Source organism: Phyllopteryx taeniolatus, chromosome 14 (assembly GCF_024500385.1).
Source record: "Phyllopteryx taeniolatus isolate TA_2022b chromosome 14, UOR_Ptae_1.2, whole genome shotgun sequence".
NCBI classification, from domain to species: Eukaryota; Metazoa; Chordata; class Actinopteri; order Syngnathiformes; family Syngnathidae; genus Phyllopteryx; species Phyllopteryx taeniolatus.
The window spans coordinates 561,806-584,106 of NC_084515.1; the positions used below are offsets into that span (position 1 = coordinate 561,806).

The following is a 22,301-nucleotide window of genomic DNA, read 5'->3' on the forward strand; positions in this document are numbered from 1 at the left end:
CGTCTTTAATTTATTTAGCACAATAAACCATTCCATCAGTGTAGGTAAAGATATATAAAGCTATATTTAGTTTTATAGATACTGTATAGTTATTAAAAACTATCAATAATTTTTCAGGATTTTGGGGTGGCAAGTGGCACTACCAAATGATATGTAATTGGTTGAAAGCAAGGAATTGAGAGATAAGAACAAACTACTACTTCTCCTGCTTTCCTTGCCACCCAGTGTAGAATTAAAAAGTACTGTACTACAATGCAGGAAAATGACAGGGCTGTGTCAAATATTCATTTTAGTCTGTGCTGGGGGCCGCTAAGAAAATGGATGGCCATAGTATGGACACTCCTTATTTAAACGGTGCATAGGTTTTTGACCGTGTCCACAAAAAGAATCTGACTTGAACCGTTTCAAACAGGAATGGAAACGAGGAACTGGGGTCGGAATCGTTCAAATTAAAATGATGCCCAACCCTACCTGCACTAGCTCCCTACAACCATGAACAGTATACTTGGCATAGAAAATGGATGGATGACTTTTGTATTTATATATTTTAATGACTCTTCATAAAACAAGAAACTTGATTAATAAGATCATGATTGAAGAAAAAAACCATTAAAATAAAAAAGAGCCCCCGAAGCCAGTTTCACTCAGCAGGATGACATTTGGTAGGCATGTCTACCATGAGTAGACCCAAAAAAGTCTGAAGAACCCATGCCTGAAAACACACAGGAAGTCTGCCATTTTGGTTTGAAGAGACTCATTTGAGCTCATTTTGGCCATTTCCAGGGGTCCTTCAAAGATGGACTTCTGGACGTCTGAGAGATTTTATCCAATTGCTACAAAATTGGAACTGTGAATACAAGACTGATAAAATTTGAAAAAAAAATATTTTTTTATTGTGTGAGGGCGAAGCACACTGTTGAAATCTGACGAAAACGTCAGAAAATAGAAACCTTTAGTATTCAGCAATCACTGCATTTTTTTAATGTTAAAATTCAGCCCCCGAAGCCACTTTCACTGAGCAACATGAAATTGGCTAGGCATGTCTATCATGAATAGGCCTACCAAAAAAAATTGCAACAGGCCATGCCTAAAAAGAAATAGGACGTCTGACATTTTAGTTTGAAGCAGACATTTCAGGCTCATTTGGACTATTTCCGGATCTCTTTAAAATAATTGAATATTTATAAAGATTTTGTCAGTTACTAACTTGGAAGCGTGCAAACTAGACAGATACTAAATTGTGCAAATGTTGTTTTTTTTTGTCAATGTGTGTGGCTGGAGCATGGTGGCAAAGTTTGTTAAAGATCCCGTAATATACTCAGCTAATGACTTTCTGAAAAATTTGGCCCTTGAAGCCCGTTTAAACTCTGCTACATGGCATTTGGTAGACATGTCTATTATGAGTAGACCCAGAAAAAAGTCTCAAGAAAGCACACACAAAAAGACAGGAAATCTGCTATTTTGGTTTGAAGTGGCCCTTTTAGGCTCATTTTGTTCATTTCCAAGAGCCCTCCATAGACTTATAGACCTAATATTTTGGTTGTTGTATTTAGCTGCATGAGATGAACAAAAATGTATTGTTTGGATTGGTTGTCTCCTCAGAGCTACACAGGACATTCTAATAAAACAACCTTGCTATGATCGTTTTAATTACGTAAATACTCCCTCAACATTTTGTTTAGTCTCAAGCCTGTGATCTATAAATGGACTTCTCTCTGACATGCTTATACTGTGGTCGCCCCACAGGGCCGGAAGGATTGGGCTTCAGCATCACGTCGCGCGACGTCCCCATCGGGGGCTCGGCGCCCATCTACGTCAAGAACATCCTACCAAGGGGAGCTGCCATTCAAGATGGACGCCTCAAGGCTGGCGACAGATTACTGGAAGTGAGCATGTGTAAATGACAAAAAAAAAAGTAACTTTAAAAAAACAATTGCAACAATAACATGAGAAGTATTATATGGGTGTTCCAAAAAAATCGATGTAAAATGTGATTTATGATGACTTCTTAAAAGTATTTTTTCTGGAGGTTTTATTTAAAATTTTTTTAACAAAATGTTTTTTTTTTCTCAAACATGCGTTTTCCCCTTAATAATATGTAACATAAATCATATATAAGTTTTTTTCTCCAAAAGTATAAAATTTTACCTAAAAAAAAAAGACTTAATAAATATAAAGCTTTTCCTTAGAAAATGTGGATTTTTTTTTTTCCCCTGAAAAAAATACAGTCTGGCAGCCAACTATAACAACAGATAACAACGGTCAAATGTGAGTATTAACAAGTAGCACTTGTGTTCAGGTGAATGGCATCGACTTAAACGGTCGCAGCCAGGAGGAGGTGGTGTCCATCCTCAGGGCCACGCCCATGGGGGGCACAGTGGGGCTGCTGGTCCTCCGCCAGGAAGACACCTTCCTCCCTCAAGAAGCGGTACGTAGTTTCCGTTTTATCTCTGGTTTCACTCCATGGCTGGGAGATGAATTTAATTTCGCGCTGGGGGGAATTGGTTACACTAACAAAATGGCTGCAAACAGGTGCTTGTGTCTAAAATCGGAAATCAGATTTTTATGAAAATAATTTGTGGATTATGTTTTACCTTGTGAGCGTTACTTCTTGTCTCCTTGAGGCAGTTCGCAGGTAATGTATCAAGTGGACTCTTGATAAGTTTTAACGCATCCAGATGTTGGCGGGAATTGACCCATGCGGCAAATGAGACGTGATGTCCCGCACATCTGTTGGCATCAACAGCAGTCTGTGCGTTCGTAATTGCACCGAAGATTGAGGAGTGCCGTCTGTCCGTCTGTATAGAAATTATCCTCTCTCTTTGCATAAGAGCTCGTTTAAGTAGTGTAGTAGTTTAGCTTTTTTTATTTTATTTTTTTTATTTTTTTTTACATCTGTTGGTGTCTTTTCCAGTGGAGGCGGAAGGAGTGTCAAACAAGCGCCTTATTGGCGACAATTCTGTCAAGGAAGGGAAAGTTGCCTTTAGATGTGAGTAGCAGGCAGAAAAGAGGTCGATTTTGGAAAAGCAGACAAACTCAAAGCTGAGGGTTATATGTCGTTTTTTGAGGAGGGCACTTTGGTGATATTACTCATACTTTAATGTCGACTTGACATTTACAATGACAGGTATTGAACCCTCATACTAGCACCCTTGTCTAGTCATTTCTACCAAGTATTAGGGACACACTGGGATGAGAAAAAAAGTGCGACAAGAGTACAGTCAGAATCTTAGAACAATAAAGACATTTAAAAAATAAAAAATGTAATACAATTTGTGTTTAATAAATTTTTTAAAATTAAATTCTTGTACCATTACAATTTTCCATTGAAACAATGAATGCCATAATAAAAAGTAAGAATACACATCATTTGAATAAAATAAATACTAATAATAATTATAACATGACCTTTTGGCCCTTAAAAATGACTATTCCTCCTAAAAAAAATTACAGATTTCCCTATAAATAGATTAGACTTACACAATATTGCCAAAAGTATTCACTCACCTGCCTTGATTCACATTCACATATGAATTTAAGTGACATCCCATTCCGAATCCATAGGGTTTGATATGACATGCCCCCCAACCCCCACCCTGCAGTTATATCATCTTAAACTGTTTCGGAAAGGTTTGGGAGTGCGTTTATGGGAATTTATGACCACTTTTACAGAAGCGCATTTGTGATGTTACACACTGATGTTGGACAAGAAGGCTTGGCTCTCAGTCTCGGCTCTATCTAATTCATCCAAACGTGTTCTATAGGGTTGAGGTCAAGATTGTGCAGGCCAGTCAATTTCATCCACGTCAAACTCTCTCATCCATGTCTTTATGAACCTTGATTGGTTCAGGAAGGGGCCATTTCCAAACTGTTCCCACAGTTCCAGTGAAAGGAACTCTAAATGCTTCAGCATATCAAGAGATTTTGGACAGTCAACCGCTACACAAAGCAAGATTCATAAAGACATGGGTGACAGTCGAGTCTGCTGTGGATGAACTTGACTGGCCTGCACAGAGTCCTGCCCTCAACCCGATAGAAGACCTTTGGGTTGATTTTGAGTATACAATGAGCCAGGCCTTCTCGTCCAACATCAGTGTGTGACTTCACAAATATGCTCCAGGAAGAATGGGCAAAAATTCCCATAAACTCACTCCTAAACCTTGTTGAAAGCCTTCCTACAAGAGTTGAAGCTGTTACAGCTGCAAAGGGTAAACTATCATATTAAACCATATGGATTTAGAATATCACTTAAAGGGGACATATTTTGCCAAACCAACTCTATGGTGCCTCAGTAAACATGTGAAATATGAATTCCACGCATTCCTGAGTTTCAGACGTTTTTCTGCTGAGAGGCCTGAAATCAGGTCATTAGAATTTCTGGAACTTATCTACGTCACTATCGAAGATCTGCGCCTAACTCTCCGCTCCCAAGCCAGCACTGTCAACATAACAAACACGTGTGCTCTCACAAGTGGGTCTTCAACATGGAGGCAACCGATCAAGGAAACGGGGCGGTCTTAGGGGATACAAAAGTGGGTCAAAGAGAAGTAACTGTCAGAGGGGCCTTCTCTGGACACTCGTATGACAAAACCAAGGTGTTTTTTTTAATGAAATAGACATAGACACTTTTATACTAATTCCATGTTACAGTCACTCAATGGAGGTTTAAATAGTCAAAATACGTGACCTTTAAAATCATCTGTGAGTCATGGCAGGTGAGCGAATATTTTTGGCAATATACTGTATATTCTCTTTCAGAAAACCGTTTCACAAAATATGTAATCTTAAAAATATGACTTATGTACTTATCTTTGTCCTAGTACGTTCAGTTTCCCATTCAGTGGTTCTTACATGTCATTTTTCCATCACTGGTACCCATATAGTAGCCTCACAAAAAAATCACACCGGCTTGATCGAAGTTAAGATGTGTTTTGTGTCATTTTCACATTGTTTGTTTAGTGACTTGTGCTTGTTGTTTGTGTGACCTCCAGCAGAGCGGTGAGGTCCAGATGCAGATGCAAAGCCCCAGAGATTTGGTAAGACCCCCACCAAATCCCATCCCCTTCCAACCCTTGCTCCTCTTGCTCCTTTATTTAATCCCCTTTGCGTTGAAATTTGTAATCTGTGGGAAGTGGATAAAAAACAACTACAATGCTTCAGTTTTGTAGTCACACAAAGGGAAAGTGAGGCTAATTTGAATCGTTCATCTCAGATGGACGGCGTGTCAGTCAGTGGAAGCAGAAGAAAAAAAATGTCTTCATTTGTAGGCCGAGGATGAGTTGGGTCGTCTGGATGGCGGCGCATGAGGTGAATTGTAAAAATCTTTCATTTTGTTTCTTGGTCGGGGGCGGATGGAAAAAGTCGGCCCGAGTCCTTGAACGTAAAGTTTGTGCGCGCATCTGCTTCGGAGGCGCTCAGCACACGATTTGGTAATTATCCTGCTCATAAACACCCGGGAGCCCCGCGTAAACATCGGGCATCTGTGGAGCTTTCCCTGGTCTATCAACTTGGAAACTGTTGCACCAATCTTAGGGAAAGTTCCGACAAGTTCACTTTCCAGTCAGCTGTCTGGGTTGGTTTTGGTTCGGTGTGGTTGGGTTTGGTAATTTTCAGTCAGGCTTGATTTTTCCATACTGGTGTCAAATTACCATAAATGGTGAAAAAAATGGACTCTCTCTCACTGGCACACACACACACACACACACACACACACACACACACCCTTCTCGGCAGCACCTGGCCTCAACAATAGCAACAATGCAGTGATGATGGTTATCTGTGTGTCATAATGTCTCGATGATGACACCGTAATGGGGCCTTAACGCGAGACGTCGGTGCGCCATGTTGTGGAGGCCATTAGTCACAGAGGCTTATGGAAAGTGGCTGTTTATGTTATCGTGCATATCACCAATAATGCGTAGGCGGCACTGTGCCAGGAAGCTATCTACGATATCATACACACAGCCATCTGTTGTGAGTGCATGTTATCATATATGGCGTAAATAGGAGCATTTAATGAGATCGTTGACATTGTCGTAGCCAATCAGGAAGGCCTGTGTGACTTGTTGTGTGTGTCTGTGTGTGAGTGAGTTACTGTGTGTGGGTGTGTGTGTGTGTGTGGGTGTGGGGGTGTGTGTGTGTACGGTGACATATCGAACCGGCATCCAACAACGAGCTGCCTCCGCCGCATCATCCGTGGTGCTGTCAACCAATTCACTAGTCGGGTCATCTCAGAGACGACACAGCTGCGGGGCCTGTGTCACAACCACACAGCAAGAAAAGAAGAGAGAATGATCCATCCTCTCTTCACTCCTCTTGCTCTTTCTTCCTTCATTTCGCCCCTCCTCCTAACTCCCTTTCTTTTTAATCCCTCTTCTGTTCCTTCTTTATCTAACTTTTGTTTTTGCTCCTTTACCGCCCCTATCTTTACCTCTTTACCTATTTTTCACTCCCCCTCCTCATGCCTTTATCCTCTTCTCAACTTCCTTTTCTTCCCTTCACTTCCTTGTCTTCCCTTCTACAAACTCCAATTCCAGTGAACTTGGGCGTTGTGTAAAATGTAAATAAAAACAGAATACGATGATTTGCCAATCCTTTTCAACTTATATTCAATTGAATACACCAGAAACGCAAGATATTAAATGTTAAAACTGATTTAACTTTTTTTTTTTTTTTTTTTTGCAATTAGTCATCCATCCATCTGCCATCCATTTTCACTAGGGTTGCAAGTGTGCTGGCTGACTGGCTGGCTGTGATGACTTTGGGCGAGAGGCGGGGTACGTCCTGCACTGGTCGCTAACCAATTGCATGATACATATAGACAGACAACCATTCGCGAACATGCATATTCACTCATTTTGAATTTGATGCTTGCAACACATTAAAAAAAAGCTGGGACAGGGCCATGTTTACCACTGTGTTACATCACCTTTCCTTTTAAGAAGACTCAATAAGCGTTTGGGAACTGAGGACACTAATTGTTGAAGCTTTGTCGGTGGAATTTATTCCCTTTCTTGCTTGATGTATAACTTCAGTTCCTCAACTGTCCGGGGTCTTCGGTGTCGTATTTTGCGCTTGATAATGCGCCGCTCATTTTCAATTGGAGACAGGTCTGGACTGCTGGCAGGCCACTCTAGTACTTTTACTATGAAGACACACGGTTGTAACACGTACAGAATGTGGCTTGCTGTTGTCTTGCTGAAATAAGCAAGGATGTGCCTGAAGAAGACAGTGCTTGGATGGCAGCATATGTTGCTCCAAAACCGGTATGTACCTGTCAGCATTAATGGCACCTTCACAGATGTACAAGTTACCAATGTCATGGGCACTAACACATCCCAATACCATCACAGATGCTGGCTTTTGAACTTTGCGCCAAGGGTCCTTTTCCACTTTTGCCCGGAGGACATGAAGTCAATGATTTCCCAAAACAATTTGAAATGTGGACTTGTCAGACCACAGCACACTTTTCTACTTTGTGTCAGTCCATCTCAGATGAGCTCGGGCACAGAGAAGCCGGCGGCATTTCTGGGTGTTTTTGATATGTGGCTTTCGCTTTATATGGTAGCGTTTTGAGTTGGCATTTGTAGATTTAGCGACAAATTTTCGCTTTATATGGTAGCGTTTAGAGTTGGCATTTGTAGATTTAGCGACAAACTGTATTAACTGACAATGATTATTCAAAGTGTTCCTGAGCTCACGTGGCAATATCCTTTACACAACAATGCCAGTTTTTAATGCAGTGCCGCCTGAGGGATCGAAGGTCACAGGCATTCAATGTTGGTTTTCGGCCTTGCCGCTTCAGAACTCTAGTGTGTGACCAATTGGGTCGCACGTGCCCCCTAATATCTCAACGGTGCGCCAAAAAAAATAAGAGGTTGCACAGGTACAGGCAACCATTTGAGGGGGAAAACAAAGCGCAAATAAACCACAGCTTTGAAAGCAGAAACACATTAAACCCTTGTGGTCTAAGCCAATCAGAGAAAGAGGTACCCCAGTCTGATTGGCCTTGGTCATGTTGGTGGGTGGCTGTGCGTGCGTTTGAAATGCGGGCGCTGCAGTCAGACAGAGAGAGCTGCTAGTGTAGTCGAAGTTTTCCAACGGCTAGCATATAGCTAGAAATTTTGGATGCAAGCCAGATGAACACGGCCATCGCACGAACACCCAACGAGCTGGTGTGTAGAATTTGTATGAAGTCACAACATAAACCTCAAAGTAACAAAATCCATTTAAGACAACCATCCTACCCATTTCTTCTGCTGGGAACAAAAAACAAAGTGCAACATTTCCCGTTTCCATCAGCTTGCAATTTAGGTAGCCTTTGCCCAACAATGCAAATATACATTTGACAGCTGATAAGGTGCATGCTCACCAGAGGTGGGTAGAGTAGCCGAATATTGTAAAAAAAAAACTACTACTACCCAAGAATGAGTAACTATTGAGTAACCTCTGATTTTTTTTATTTTTTATAATCAGTATGAACATTAAATAAAAGTAAATAAAATATGAATGTGCAAATTCAGATATTGTCGAACAAGGCTTGACACATGGAATCGTACAGCTGTAGCCCATGTCATGCAACGTCTGTATGTGGTGGTTCTTGATGCACTGACACCAGCCTCTGTCCACTCCTTTTGAAGCTCCCCCAGATTTCTAATGGCCGTTGCTTGACAAGCCTCTCAAGGCTGCGGTCATCCCTGTGACTTGTGCACCTTTTCCAGCCACATTTTCACCTTCCTCTTAACACTCTGTTAATGTACTTTGATACAATGCTCTGTGAGCATCCAGCTTCTTTTACAATTTTTTTTTTTAGATCTTTTCTCCTTATGGAGGGTGTCAATGATGGTTTTCTGCACAACCGTCAATTCAGCAATCTTCCCCATGATTCTGAAGCCTACTTAGCCAGAATGAGACCATTTAAAGGCTGAGGAAAATCTTTGCAGGTGTTTTGCATTAATGAGCTGACAAGATTGGGACACAGGAAGCCTACAATGTTGAATTTTGTCATGATATTCTAATTTTGTGAAATACTGGATTTGTTTATTTTTTTGTTTCTGCCATAATAATCAACATTAAATTAAATAAAGGCTTAAAATATATCACTTTGTGAGTGGTGAACTAATATACCAAATAAGTTTAACTTTTTGAAACAAATAATTGTAATGAATCCACTTTCCCTCGAAATTCTCATTTTTTGGCGCATACCTGTGGGTTGAAAAAGATTTGCAAATCATTGTATTTTATTTGTATTTACGTTTTACACAACTTCCTAACTTCATTGGAATTGGGGTTAGTATCTTCATCCTTTCTTACTGCTGCCAATTTATCCATTTCTCTGTCCTTCTCCCTTATGCCTTTTCTGCCTTTCCTTCCTTCCTTTTTGACTCCCTCTCTTCAGGAAGAGTTCTGTTCTCGCCATCAATTTTCCCCTCTTCCTCCTCAAATGTTGTTCTTCATTGTCTTCTCTCCATCCACCTTTTTCTTTCTTTCTCCATCCTGCTGTTCATTCTTCTTACTCTTCCTTTCTTCTTTTACCTCCCCTCCTACTCCTTTTCTTCTTTGCTCCCTCTCTTCTACCTCCTTCTCTGTCCTTCATCCCTTCCTTCAGTCACCTTTTCTAACTTCTTTTCCTCCAATTTTTCACTCCTACTACTTGCCTGTTTCCCTTTCTTTACTTTGTTTCTCCCTATCCTCTCTCCCTTTATCACCTCCCTACCTCACACTTTTTTTCCAACTCTCCCCTACTTTTTTTTTTTTTTTTAAGCTTCTCTGAGAGAGAAATTTAGCCTGCAGTAACTTCTCATCTCATACTCAAGACAAAATAGTTTAGTTAAATGTAACCGTTTCACACTCAGTCCAACACCAGTTTTACCGACACAAAATTGGGTGGACATACGTATCTATCTTAACAGAACAAAAGAAAGTCTCAAAGACCCATGCTTAAAATTGAAATGGAAGGCGGACATTATTGTTCAGTCGCACCCCTCTTCTTCTTCTTCTTTTCCTTTCGGCTTGTCCCGTTAGGGGTCGCCACAGCGCGTCATCCTTTTCCATGAGAGCCTATCTCCTGCATCCTCCTCTCGAACACCAACTGCCATCATGTCTTCCCTCACGACATCCATCAACCTTCTCTTTGGTCTTCCTCTAGCTCTCTTGCCTGGCAGCTCCTTCCTCATCATCCTTCTACCAATATACTCACTCTCTCTCCTCTGGACGTGTCCAAACCATTGAAGTCTGCTCTCTCTAACTTTGTCTCCAAAACATCGAACCTTGGCTGTCCCTCTGATGAGCTCATTTCTAATTTTATCCAACCTGGTCACTCCGAGAGCGAACCTCAACATCTTCATTTCCGCCACCTCCAGCTCTGCTTCCTGTTCTCTCTTCAGTGCCACTGTCTCTAATCCATACATCATGGCTGGCCTCACCACTGTTTTATAAACTTTGCCCTTTATCCTAGCAGAGACTCTTCTGTCACATAACACACCTGACACCTTCCTCCACCCGTTCCAACCTGCTTGGACCCGTTTCTTCACTTCCTGACCACACTCACCATTGCTCTGGACGGTTGACCCCAAGTATTTAAAGTCCTCTACCCTTGCCATCTCTTCTCCCTGTAGCCTCATTCTTCCCCCACCACCCCTCTCATTCATGCACATATATTCTGTTTTACTTCGGCTAATCTTCATTCCTCTTCTTTCCAGTGCATGCCTCCATCTTTCTAACTGTTCCTCCAGCTGCTCCCTGCTTTCACTGCAGATCACAATGTCATCTGCAAACATCATGGTCCACGGGGATTCCAGTCTAACCTCATCTGTCAGCCTATCCATCACCACTGCAAAAAGGAAGGGGCTCAGGGCTGATCCCTGATGCAGTCCCACGTCCACCTTAAATTCTTCTGTCACACCGACAGCACACCTCACCGCTGTTCTGCTCCCCTCGTACATGTCCTGTATTATTCTAACATACTTCTCTGCCACTCCAGACTTCCGCATGCAGTACCACAGTTCCTCTCTGGGTACTCTGTCATAGGCTTTCTCTAGATCTACAAAGACACAATGTAGCTCCTTCTGACCTTCTCTGTACTTTTCCATCAACATCCTCAAGGCAAATAATGCATCTGTGGTACTCTTTCTAGGCATGAAACCATACTGTTGCTCGCAAATACTCACTTCTGTCCTGAGTCTAGCCTCCACTACTCTTTCCCATAACTTCATTGTGTGGCTCATCAACTTTATTCCTCTATAGTTGCCACAGCTCTGCACATCACCTTTGTTCTTAAAAATGGGCACCAGTACACTTTTCCTCCATTCCTCAGGCATCTTCTCACGCACTAGAATTCTATTGAACAAGCTGGTCAAAAACTCCACAGCCACCTCTCCTAGATGCTTCCATACCTCCACAGGAATGTCATCAGGACCAACTGCCTTTCCATTTTTCATTCTCTTTAATGCCTTTCTAACTTCCCCCTTACTAATCATTGCCACTTCCTGGTCCACCACACTTGCCTCTTCTACTCTCCCTTCTCTATCATTTTCCTCATTCATCAACTCCTCGAAGTATTCTTTCCATCTACCTAGCACACTGCTGGCACCAGTCAACATATTTCCATCTCTATCCTTAATCACCCTAACCTGCTGCACATCCTTCCCATCTCTATCCCTCTGTCTGGCCAGCCTGTATAGATCCTTTTCTCCTTCTTTAGTGTCCAACCTGCCATACATGTCATCATATGCCTCTTGTTTTGCCTTTGCCACCTCTACCTTTGCCCTGTGTCGCATCTCAATGTATTCCTTTCGCCTCTCCTCTGTCCTCTCAGTGTCCCACTTCTTCTTAGCTAACCGTTTTCCTTGTATGATTTCCTGTACTGTGAGGTTCCACCACCAAGTCTCCTTCTCTCCTTTCCTGCCAGAAGATACACCAAGTACTCTCCTGCCTGCTTCTCTGATCACCTTGGCTGCAGTGGTCCAGTCTTCTGGAAGCTCTTCCCGTCCACCGAGAGCCTGTATCACCTCTTCCCGAAAAGCTGCACAACACTCGTCCTGTCTCAGCTTCCACCACATGGTTCTCTTCTCTGCCTTTGTCTTCCTAATTTTCCTCCCCACCACCAGAGTCATCTTACACACCACCATCCTATGCTGTCTAGCCACACTCTCCCCTATCACTACCTTACAGTTGGTAACCTCCTTCAGATTACATCGTCTGCACAAGATGTAATCCACCTGTGTGCTTCTACCTCCGCTCTTGTAGGTCACCCTATGTTCGTGCCTCTTCTGGAAAAAAGTGTTCACTACAGCCATTTGCATCCTTGTTGCAAAGTCTACCACCATCTGTCCCTCCAAGTTCCTTTCCTGGATACCGTACTTACCCATCACTTCTTCATCACCCTTATTACCTTCACCAACATGTCCATTACAATCTGCACCAATTACGACTCTCTCTCTGTCTGGGATGCTCAGAACTACATCATCTAGCTCCTTCCAGAATTTCTCTTTCACCTCTAGGTCACATCCTACCTGTGGGGCATAGCCACTAATCACATTACACATAACACCCTCAATTTCAAATTTCAGCCTCATCACTCGATCTGATACTCTTTTCACCTCCAAGACATTCTTAGCCAACTCTTCTTTTAAAATAACCCCGACTCCATTTCTCTTCCCATCTACACCATGGTAAAATAATTTAAACCCTGCCCCTAAACTTCTAGCCTTACTGCCTTTCCACCTGGTCTCCTGGACACACAATATATCAACCTTTCTCCTAATCATCATGTCAACCAACTCCCGAGATTTTCCTGTCATAGTCCCAACATTCAAAGTCCCCACATTCAGTTCTAGGCTCTGTGTTTTCCTCTTCTCTTTCTGCCGAAGAACCCGCTTTCCACCTCTTCTTCTTCTTCTTCTTTGACTTCGGCTTCGACCCACAGTAGCTGAATTTCCAACAGCGCCCTGCAGGTTGACGGCGCCGGTGGCGGACGTTGTTAACCCGGGCCACGACCGATCCGGTATGGAATTCTTTGGATGAACGCTCATATTTGTTTGGCAAGGTTTTAAGCCGGATGCCCTTCCTGACACAACCCTCTGCATTTATCCGGGCTTGGAACCGGCCTACAGTTTGCACTGACTTGTGCCCCCCATAGGGCTGCATTGTTCAGTCGCACCCCTAACAAAGTAAAAAAATAATCAGCCCTTGAAACCAGTTTCTCTAATCGACATGAAATTTGGTGGATGTGTCTGTCATTGCAGGACGCACAAAAAAGTCTCAAGGACCCATGCCCAGAATTAAACAGAAAGACTGCTATTTTAGTTTGAATCAGCCATTTCAAACTCAGTTGCGCCCACTGGAAAATTTGAAAAAAATTGTCCTGAGACCAGTTTCACCACTAGACATGCAATTCTGCAGAGATGTCTATGATAACAGGACACATGAAGAAGTCTCAAGGACCCGTACCTAAAATTAAACCGAAAGCCTGCCATGTTTGTTGAAAGCATTTTCCGGCAATTCCAGGGCTCTAAATTTAACCAACTCAAATCCTAATCCACCTTGTTTCTGACACATGGCCTATTTTGTGTTATTTCCCCTCTCTACAGATCATTTCCCGCCTCCTTATTGTAATCATTTCCAGTGTAATAGGATTGCTTTATCCGGACTCAGAAGTAATGACGTTCCTATTGTCTTATTATTTATTTCTCCACACTCGGTGATGATTACAGGCAACATGGTTATTTTTTTCCTTCTCTCCCCATCCGAATTCCACAGTGCATTTGTCTCCCCTCATCCTCATACTTCCTTCCTCCACATATTCCATTTTCCTCCCTCCTCCCTTTCGCGGGAAAACAAAGGCAACTAATGGCGTGCTGATAGCGAACCCTGTGATTGAATTCATTAAGCGTGTGCGATAATTGGCAGACGGCGACGTGCACACAGCCCGTCTATTCAGAGGACAGCTGTCGAATAACGAGCCGGAGCGAATGCTGTTTACCATCAGGAGAGAGTGAGAAAGAGACACGAGCACCTGTTGTGGCAGGAGAGAAAAAAGAGAGCCAGTTTTCATGCCGCGTTGTCACGACGATGGCTGTGACACTCAGGGTTCCCAAATTGCATTTCCCCCCCGCTTTCCAAATGTTTCAGGCTCTGAGAGGACATTTTTTGTCTACAAATGAGAAAAATAGCATAGTTTTTTTTCCTTGAAGGCATGTTAGTTGTCAACAATATTTTGTTTGAGGGACAGACTGTCTGTCACCTTCATAAAATAACTTCGTTTCTATAACACTTCAAAACAAGGTACAAAGTGTAGTAGAATCTACAATAAAACATGAACAACATCAACAATGCAGTAAAATCAGCAGGTAACGGAAAGCCAGGTGTTTTAAAAGAAGCCAATGATGTCACCTTTCTACAAAAGTAAAAAAAACGCTAACAACAGGCAACATCGTTTGGACCCTGCTGATCGGAGCTTTTGCAAAGAAGTTTTGGATGACTATTTATTTATTTATTGCACAACATGGTTGAGTCCAGAATTTATTGCCAAAAAAGACAAACAAAAAGTCAAAAATCCTTTGCAGCTCGCTGAACTGAGTGAGCTACGTTGATTTCGCACATTGGAATTTTGAAACTCTGTCCAGTTTGTTGTGTGTTGTTGTGTTTTTGTAAAAATTGTGGTTAAATTCAGAATTGTCATCTAGCGCTCGAAATCTGGAGTTTTGCCGTTTTAGAGGCGTGTTGCCGCACAATGTTGTGTGGTTGAACTTCTAAAATAAGAGTTAAACCTATGAAGCTCACTGAACTAATTTGATGTCATGTAATGGAATTACGAAATGTTTTTGGCGTTTTGGAGGTGAATTTTCACCCCAAAAATGGGTTGAATTCTTAATTGTCCCCCCAAAAGCCAAAAGAGCTAATCATTTGTAGCTTGCTTAACTGAGCTCTCGTAGGGTAAGATCTGACGACTTGTGTTGAAATTACAAATTGTTTTCCGACTTACCATGTAAATTTTAGCCCAAATAATGGGTTGAATGCTAAATTGTTTCTCCCCGAAAGCCCCCTCAAATAAAATACACTCAGTTAATCATTTGAAGCTCTCTTGAACTGAACTCTCGTGAGATATATGTCTTGTCTTGTGTTGTAGTTCTGAAATTTTTTGTGACTTTAGAGGTCTGTTTTAAAAAATGTAGTCAAATTTAAAATTGTTGCTTGAAAAGACAAATAAAATGTGAAGTTGTGCAAAGATGATCATTTTGAGTTCTCACAACTGAGTTCCTGCAAGGTATACTTGTGTTGGAATTCCTATTTGTGCGACATTCAAGGTGAATGTTTACTCAAAAATGCCTTGAATGCTGAATTGTTTCCCCCCATAAAACAAAATACAGAGTTAATCCTTTGGAGCTCGTATGATGGCGTTTGGAATTCCAAGGCTTTGCATGCCATTTTCAAGGCCTATTTTCCTATTTTGTGTTAAATAAAAATGTTTTTTTTTCTCTTGTCAGAAGCCGGAGGAAGACGAGCTGGTGCTGACGCCGGATGGCAGTCGTGAGTTTCTGACCTTCGAGATTCCGCTCAGCGACTCGGGCTCCGCAGGCTTAGGTGTCAGTGTCAAGGGGAACCGGTCCAAGGAGAACCATGCTGACCTCGGTATCTTCGTCAAGTCCATCATCAACGGAGGGGCTGCGTGCAAGGTCGGTTTAACCTAGAAAATGCTATTAAAAATAATGCCTTTTTGTTTAAAGATACGCAATGACAGTTTTAGCATTATGTCAATCGCTAATCACGTGGTTTTGCAATTTGCATTAACAACATTTGGACGCCTGGAAGGTAGTCTGTGAGGAGGGGGAAGGCTTTTCTCAGCAAATGAGCAGCAGGGCCTCCATTTTGTGTTAATATTTTACAAAAATTGAGACTGGTAAGACACAGTCACTCAAATATTACAATAGCACAAGCTCTGTGCACAGCCATCCAAAGAGGCACCTGGTAATGCTGGCTGACCGACTTGCTAAATCCTGGAGAGGCGGAATCCTCAAGTCAGTAAATGTATGTTAGGTAAAATGGGACAGCTGAGTAGCTATTGTAATTAGGGTGTCCCGATCTGATTTTTGAGATCGTAAAGCAGTCTGATGTCAGCCAAAAAAACAAGGATCGGATCGGACTAGATCTAAAATCTCCCATTTTACAACTCTTATACAAGCAGTCCATTCCAAACTCCGTTCCAGGACTTCTGGCATGCAGAGCCCATGTGATCACAACAACAGGTTGCTCAGCTGCTCACATAGTACCGAGGAGTAAGAGTGAATGTTGCTTAAAGTCATTTATTGACAACTCCAGTTGTTTACTGTAAAACTAAATACACACAAAATAATTACACTTATTGAATTTTCAAATACAACACAGACTTTGTTTCTTTCTTCGTTTTTGTTTACAAAAATCGCTACCTCAAAGCTAACACACAATGAATGAAAAATACCATTGACGAGCTAATAAAAATTAGCATCAAACTCGTGACACTTATCTCTTAAAATAATGAATATTGGTACAAAAACGTGATATAAACATACAAACAGGCAATATTGCAATACTCTCTGGCTCTACTCATGTTATTTAACTGTGAAAAACGACTTATAATAAAAATATTCTATCATGACTTCTTTTACTTTTTTACTGGAAGTGTGTATCACATTGGTGCACCACACTACCTCTCAGAGTTCAAGACGTGCACAGCAGTTTCTTTGTTACTCAATACGTGCACAGCAGTTTCTTTGTTACTCATTGGTTAATAATCAGAATCATCTTTATTTGCCAAGTATGTCAAAAAAACACAAGGAATTTTTCTCCGGTAGTTGGAGCCGCTCTAGTACGACAACAGACAGCCATTTTGAAAAAAAATACTTTTGAGACGTAAAAACACACTACAGAGAGTCACTGAGCAGTGAAAGGTTACTGCTAATGCTGATACAATTACAGTTGTGCAAATGATGCCGAGTCCAATTATAGCAATTTAATGGCAAGGGGGAAGAAGCTGATGGAATGAATGGGTGACTTTTTCCTCATGCCTACTGTTGCTAATTATAGTTCTTTATTTGACTAATATCACTTGATCAAGCCTTTTCTCATATTCCGTACTACAGAATAATTTAATTATGTATGATTATTGTTGAAATCAAATCGGACCGATATCGGTAGCAGCCAAAACTCAAGGCTGCGATATCTGTATAGGATCGAAAGTTAAAAAGTTGGATCGGGGTATAGTGCTAATATTGATATGCTTGCTGTTTTGCGTAAATTCTGTGTATGAACTGACAGTCAATATGCATTAATGCAATACAAAACATGGCCTTCTCCTGTGATTTTATTATTTAATTTTTTTTTATAAATCTATCTGAAGTTATGTTTTGTGCGTTAGGCTTAGAGTATAGAAAGTACTTTCTGTAAACCCTTGAATGCAATTTTTTTTGTTAACTCATAGTACTTCAGCGACTGTCTTATGTTATGTGCGTTAAGGTTAGAGTGTAGAAAGTAAATTAAAAAAATAAAAAACCTTCCCAGTCAGGAGGTCCTCCAACCTGTGGAAAAACGTCGCATTTGCCATAGTGTAAGACAAGGAAATGAAGTCCGGCTTTTTGTCTGTTGGTACATTCACAAATAAATGTTTTTTTCATGCAAGCACATTTACAGATACCAAATAGTTCACACTGCTGTATTTAAAAACTGACTAAGAGCTGTCCATGAAGTCGTATTTCCTATTTACTTATTGAACCTTATCCAGGTAAGGTATTTGCAATGCCAACCTGGCTGCAGACAGCAGAGTAAAACAAAGCAAAATAGAAGCAAATACATATACAAACTTGTACAATAGGATATAGTAACAAGTTAAACATTGCATTATATCCTAGCACATGGTGAATAAAAGGTCCATGGAAGGCATGTGAGCGGATGTTCTCTAAAGATGGAGAACTTGCATGAAAGAAAAATGTAATCGCCTGAATGCCAAGACATTAGAAAAACGTGTCCTTTTGAATAAATAAATATATAAATAAATGTATAAGCCTGCAGATGACTATATATGTGATTTATTGTTCTCAAATTTGTAGTGGAACAATGTAAGGCTTCAGGCTCATTTCCCTATTGCATTTTCCAGCTGATAAATCTATAGTCATCTGTGAGCTTCTGTTTCACAATATATTTAGGTATGTCGTCTCAATAAAATGGAGTAAATATATTCAAATTCATTCGTTTTTCATACCGCCTATACTCACTAGGGTCGCGGGCGTGCTGGAGAGGCGGGATACACTCTGAACTGGTCGCCAGCCAGTCGCAGGGCACATATAAACAACCAACCATTCGCACTCACATTCACTCCTACGGGCAATTTACAGTCTTCAATTAATCTACCATGCATGATTTTGGGATTTGGGAGGAAAGCAGAGTACCCGGAGAAGAACCATGCAGGCACATGGAGAACATGCAAATTCCACATAGGCCAGGCCGGATTTGAACATGGGTCCTCAGAAACTGTGAGGCAGATGTCCTAACTAGTCGACCACCATACTGCCATATTATAAGGAATACAGAATAATATTCTAAATTATTGAAATGTACCTGTATATAATAAGTTTTGTTATATTCAGGTACCCTACCTCAAAGACTGTCTGCAGCCAGGTTGGCATTGCAAATGTGAGTCAGTTCTCAATTGCCCCACTTGGATAAAGGATTCAATTTTTAGGTATCAAATATTTTAAATTTAGATTAAGAAGACATTAGCTTGAAAGATTGAAATACCAGCATTTTTTAGATCCAGTAGGTGGGCAACATCAGCCTCATTTGCTTAAGCTACCCTGAACTAATAAGTGTGATGGAAACACAAACCACATGTGCCACAGGAACATTTTGCTACCAGGAACTTCTGCTACCAGGAACTCAAAGTTCCTTGGATGATTGGTAGAAAACACCCTAATGTTAGCATGTAAACTAGGCATGGGCCAGCGCTAACTAGTCAGCTAACATGCTCATAAAGCAGCACACTTCTTCTTGTCTTGTTGTCCAGGATGGGCGCCTGCGCGTGAACGACCAGCTGATTGCTGTCAACAGCGAGTCGTTGCTGGGCAAAACAAACCAGGACGCCATGGAGACGCTGCGCACGTCCATGTCTACTGAGGGGAACAAACGCGGCATGATCCAGCTCATCGTGGCCAGGCGTGTCGGCAAGAGGACCCAGGTGGGTCATTGACAAAAAAAGAAAACGCTAAAAACAGAAGACTTTTGAGCTCTTGTAAAACTAGAGTCATACAGTTTTAAGTGTGCCAGTTTTGTTTTGGAATATTTGTTGCAAAAAAAGCCAAAGGAAAAGCTAAGTGCAGATCAATAAAGGTCCCCTGAGGTATGTTGATTTCTCTCCTAGGAATTCTGAAGTTATATATATGTAGGCTGAAATCCAAATCCATCCATCCATTTTCTTCCGCTTATCCGAGGTCGGGTCGTGGGGGCAGTAGCTTTAGCAGGGAAGCCCAGACTTCCCTCTCCCCAGCCACTTCCTCCAGCTCTTCCAAGGGGATCCCGAGACGTTCCCTGGCAAGCCAAGACACATCGCCTCTCCAGCGTGTCCTGGAGCGGGACGCTCCTCCCGGTGGGACATGCCCGGAAAACCTCATCAGGGAGGCATCCAGGCATCCTAAACAGATGCCCATGCCACCCCATCTGGCTCCTCTCAATGCGGAGGAGCAGCGGCTCTACTCTGAGCTCCTCCCTGATGACCGAGCTTCTCACCCCATCTCTAAGGGAGAGCCCAGACACCCTGCGGAGTTAACTCATTTCGGCCGCTGCACCGATCCGCCTGTCGATCTCCCGTTCCATTTTTCCCTCACTCGTGAACAAGACCCCAAGATATTTGAACTCCTCCACTTGGGGAAGGATCTCATCCCCGACCTGGAGTGGGCACTCACTTAAGTTCACTTGGGTTCTATTTGTCTGATATTTTCATTTGTTTGATGATCTTAAAAAAATAAAGTGGGGAAACTATGCAAAAATATAAGAATTTGAGAAGGGGGCCAATACTTTATCACGGCACTGTGTATTCTTGTTTTATTGAAAATAACATGTAAACATGCACCGGACAGGGAGGAAAAATTAAGTGAACCTCTACTACAGATTCTTCAAGAGCTAATGAGTCAGGTTTGAGCCAAACAGAGCCAACCTTGAGTGCAATCAATGAGACAAGATTGGAGGTGTGGCTTCAAAGCAGCTTTAAGAATTGTCTCCAGTCAAAAAGCATTGCCTGATGTGTACCATGCCTGGCTCAAAAGAGCTCTAAGATCATCTACAATTAAGATTTTTTGACTTGCATAAAGCTGGAAAGGGTTACAAAAGTATCTCTGAAGGCTTGATGTTCATCCACCGTTAGACAAATTGTCTATGACTGGAGAAAGTTCAGCGCTGTTGCTTCTCTTCCAAGGAGTGGCCGTCCTAAGAAGACTGCAAGCGCAAAATGCTCAACGAGGTTAGTGTCAGCTGAAGATTTACAGAATTCACTGGCACATGCCAACATAGATGTTGACAAATCTACCATATGTCAAACATTAAAGAAGAATGGAGTTCATGGGAGAACACCAAGTAGGAAACTGTAGCTGTCTAAAACATTGCTTCATGTTAGAACAAGTGTTGTCATGATACAAAAATTCTGACTGATATGCTATTGTAGTGTACTGACTAAAATGTGTTGAACAGTATTTGTTTGAATTGCTGTTGTGAAAACTAGTTAAAAGTTTGTTTGGTTCTTTGTGTGGATGGATACTGGGGTGTCCTGCGTTCCGAGGGGTCTGTGAACATTTCAGGGTTTTTTTTGTTTTAATGATTGATTGAAGGGGGTGGTGCGTCCAATGGGATTGGGGGAAGGAGGTGGGTCGTGGGGAGAAAGAGCGGGAGATGCGGTGGGGAAAGGAGAGTTTTTTTTGGGGGTCTGGACCTGTTTTTTTCGACGCGAACGGATTTTTGACTGTTTTCAACGCGAACGGATTTACTCTTTCAAAGCCACGGGTCCTGCCTGCTCAAGGTCACCGGGCTGCCGCTTCGACGCTACGGGATCCAGTCGCTGTGCCTACTGAAGCGTTTTGAGGGCGCGTTCCTACGACAATCGGTTTGGGTTTCTTTTCCCCAGTGAACTGAGTGTTCAACGGTTTTGTGAGTACTGCCTTTGAGGGCTACACTATATTTACATAAAGTACCTCCATACCGATACTGAAAAGATGTAACGGCAGAAATCTAAAACATCACTAATGCAGTGAAATGAAAACTGTCAATTTCATGTACTTTATATTATTAATTCAAAAAGTTACGATAAACTTAAAAAAATATATAATGGAGTTAGCCCATTCTTAACAAGTAATTTTATATATATGACAAATGTATGTGTTTCTATGTATTTAAAATTATAAAACTATATACAGTATATGTATGATACATAGTCATGAAAGAAAAATATTACACCGCCATAGTTTCTTTAATTTCTTGTTCATTTTAGTGCCTGGTACCACCAAATGTATTTTACCTTAAGAATGCAGAGAATATAGAATGTCCTGTGAATGTTTACATTATGCTCTCTAAAAATATGAAAACGTGTAATTGTTCATGGGGTATTAGTTTAAACAGACTAAGATTAAGATCAGACTACATTTTATCACCAATTTCTGCTGAAATGTAAGAAATTACAAAGGTTTCACATACTTTTTCCACACACACATTTTTCCAGAAAATTCTCAAGTTCTGCTATTTGACTTTCCATTCAGAAGTCCTTTGAAATTTCTCACGATTTAAACTTGCATAGTTTGTCAACTTATTGAGAGAAAAGCAAGCAGGGTGATTATTGATATATGATTTCTAAAAGCAGTCAGGCTATTAGAGTCACACCTCCCCACGTTCCCCCTCGCAGCACACTTTTTCATCTGCACACCACACTCCCCCAGGGAAGCCTGCATTGGAAAAAGACAACTGTGATGTGAGAGCAACTGTACACGTTCTCCATGTCTACAGTGTCGTGTTTGGACACGGTGTCAACACCTGAGCCCCTCTAGCTGCCTTTGTGAGTGTGTGTCCATGCTTGTGAGCATGCACGTGCTTGTGAGCGTGCGCGCCTCTGGCACACTCCTCTGCTGCCTCTCTCTTGTCTTCCCGTAACCAAACTTTAGATTTCCCCCCGGCCTCTCTGCTAATTTAAAGCCCCCTCCAAGCCTTGAGCGCTGTTTTGTTTTTACTTAACATCTGTGTGTGTGTGTGTGTGTGTGTGTGTGTGTGTGTGTGTTTGTGTGTGCGCGTGCGCACAA

General features: G+C 41.7%; 1 protein-coding gene across 13 annotated transcripts in view; it reads left to right on the forward strand.

The window, feature by feature from the left end:
• LOC133489491 (partitioning defective 3 homolog) overlaps positions 1 to 22,301 on the forward strand; it is a 268,623-nt gene that overhangs the window by 150,328 nt on the left and 95,994 nt on the right. For 8 of the 13 annotated variants that reach the window (XM_061798632.1, XM_061798635.1, XM_061798625.1 and 5 more), the window contains 5 exons: positions 1,747 to 1,886; positions 2,300 to 2,428; positions 4,992 to 5,036; positions 15,486 to 15,674; positions 19,034 to 19,204. In XM_061798632.1, the coding sequence (XP_061654616.1) occupies positions 1,747 to 1,886; positions 2,300 to 2,428; positions 4,992 to 5,036; positions 15,486 to 15,674; positions 19,034 to 19,204 (674 nt within the window). The remainder of the gene's footprint in view (positions 1 to 1,746; positions 1,887 to 2,299; positions 2,429 to 4,991; positions 5,037 to 15,485; positions 15,675 to 19,033; positions 19,205 to 22,301) is intronic. The other 5 variants (XM_061798633.1, XM_061798626.1, XM_061798628.1 and 2 more) reach the window with 2 other exon arrangements.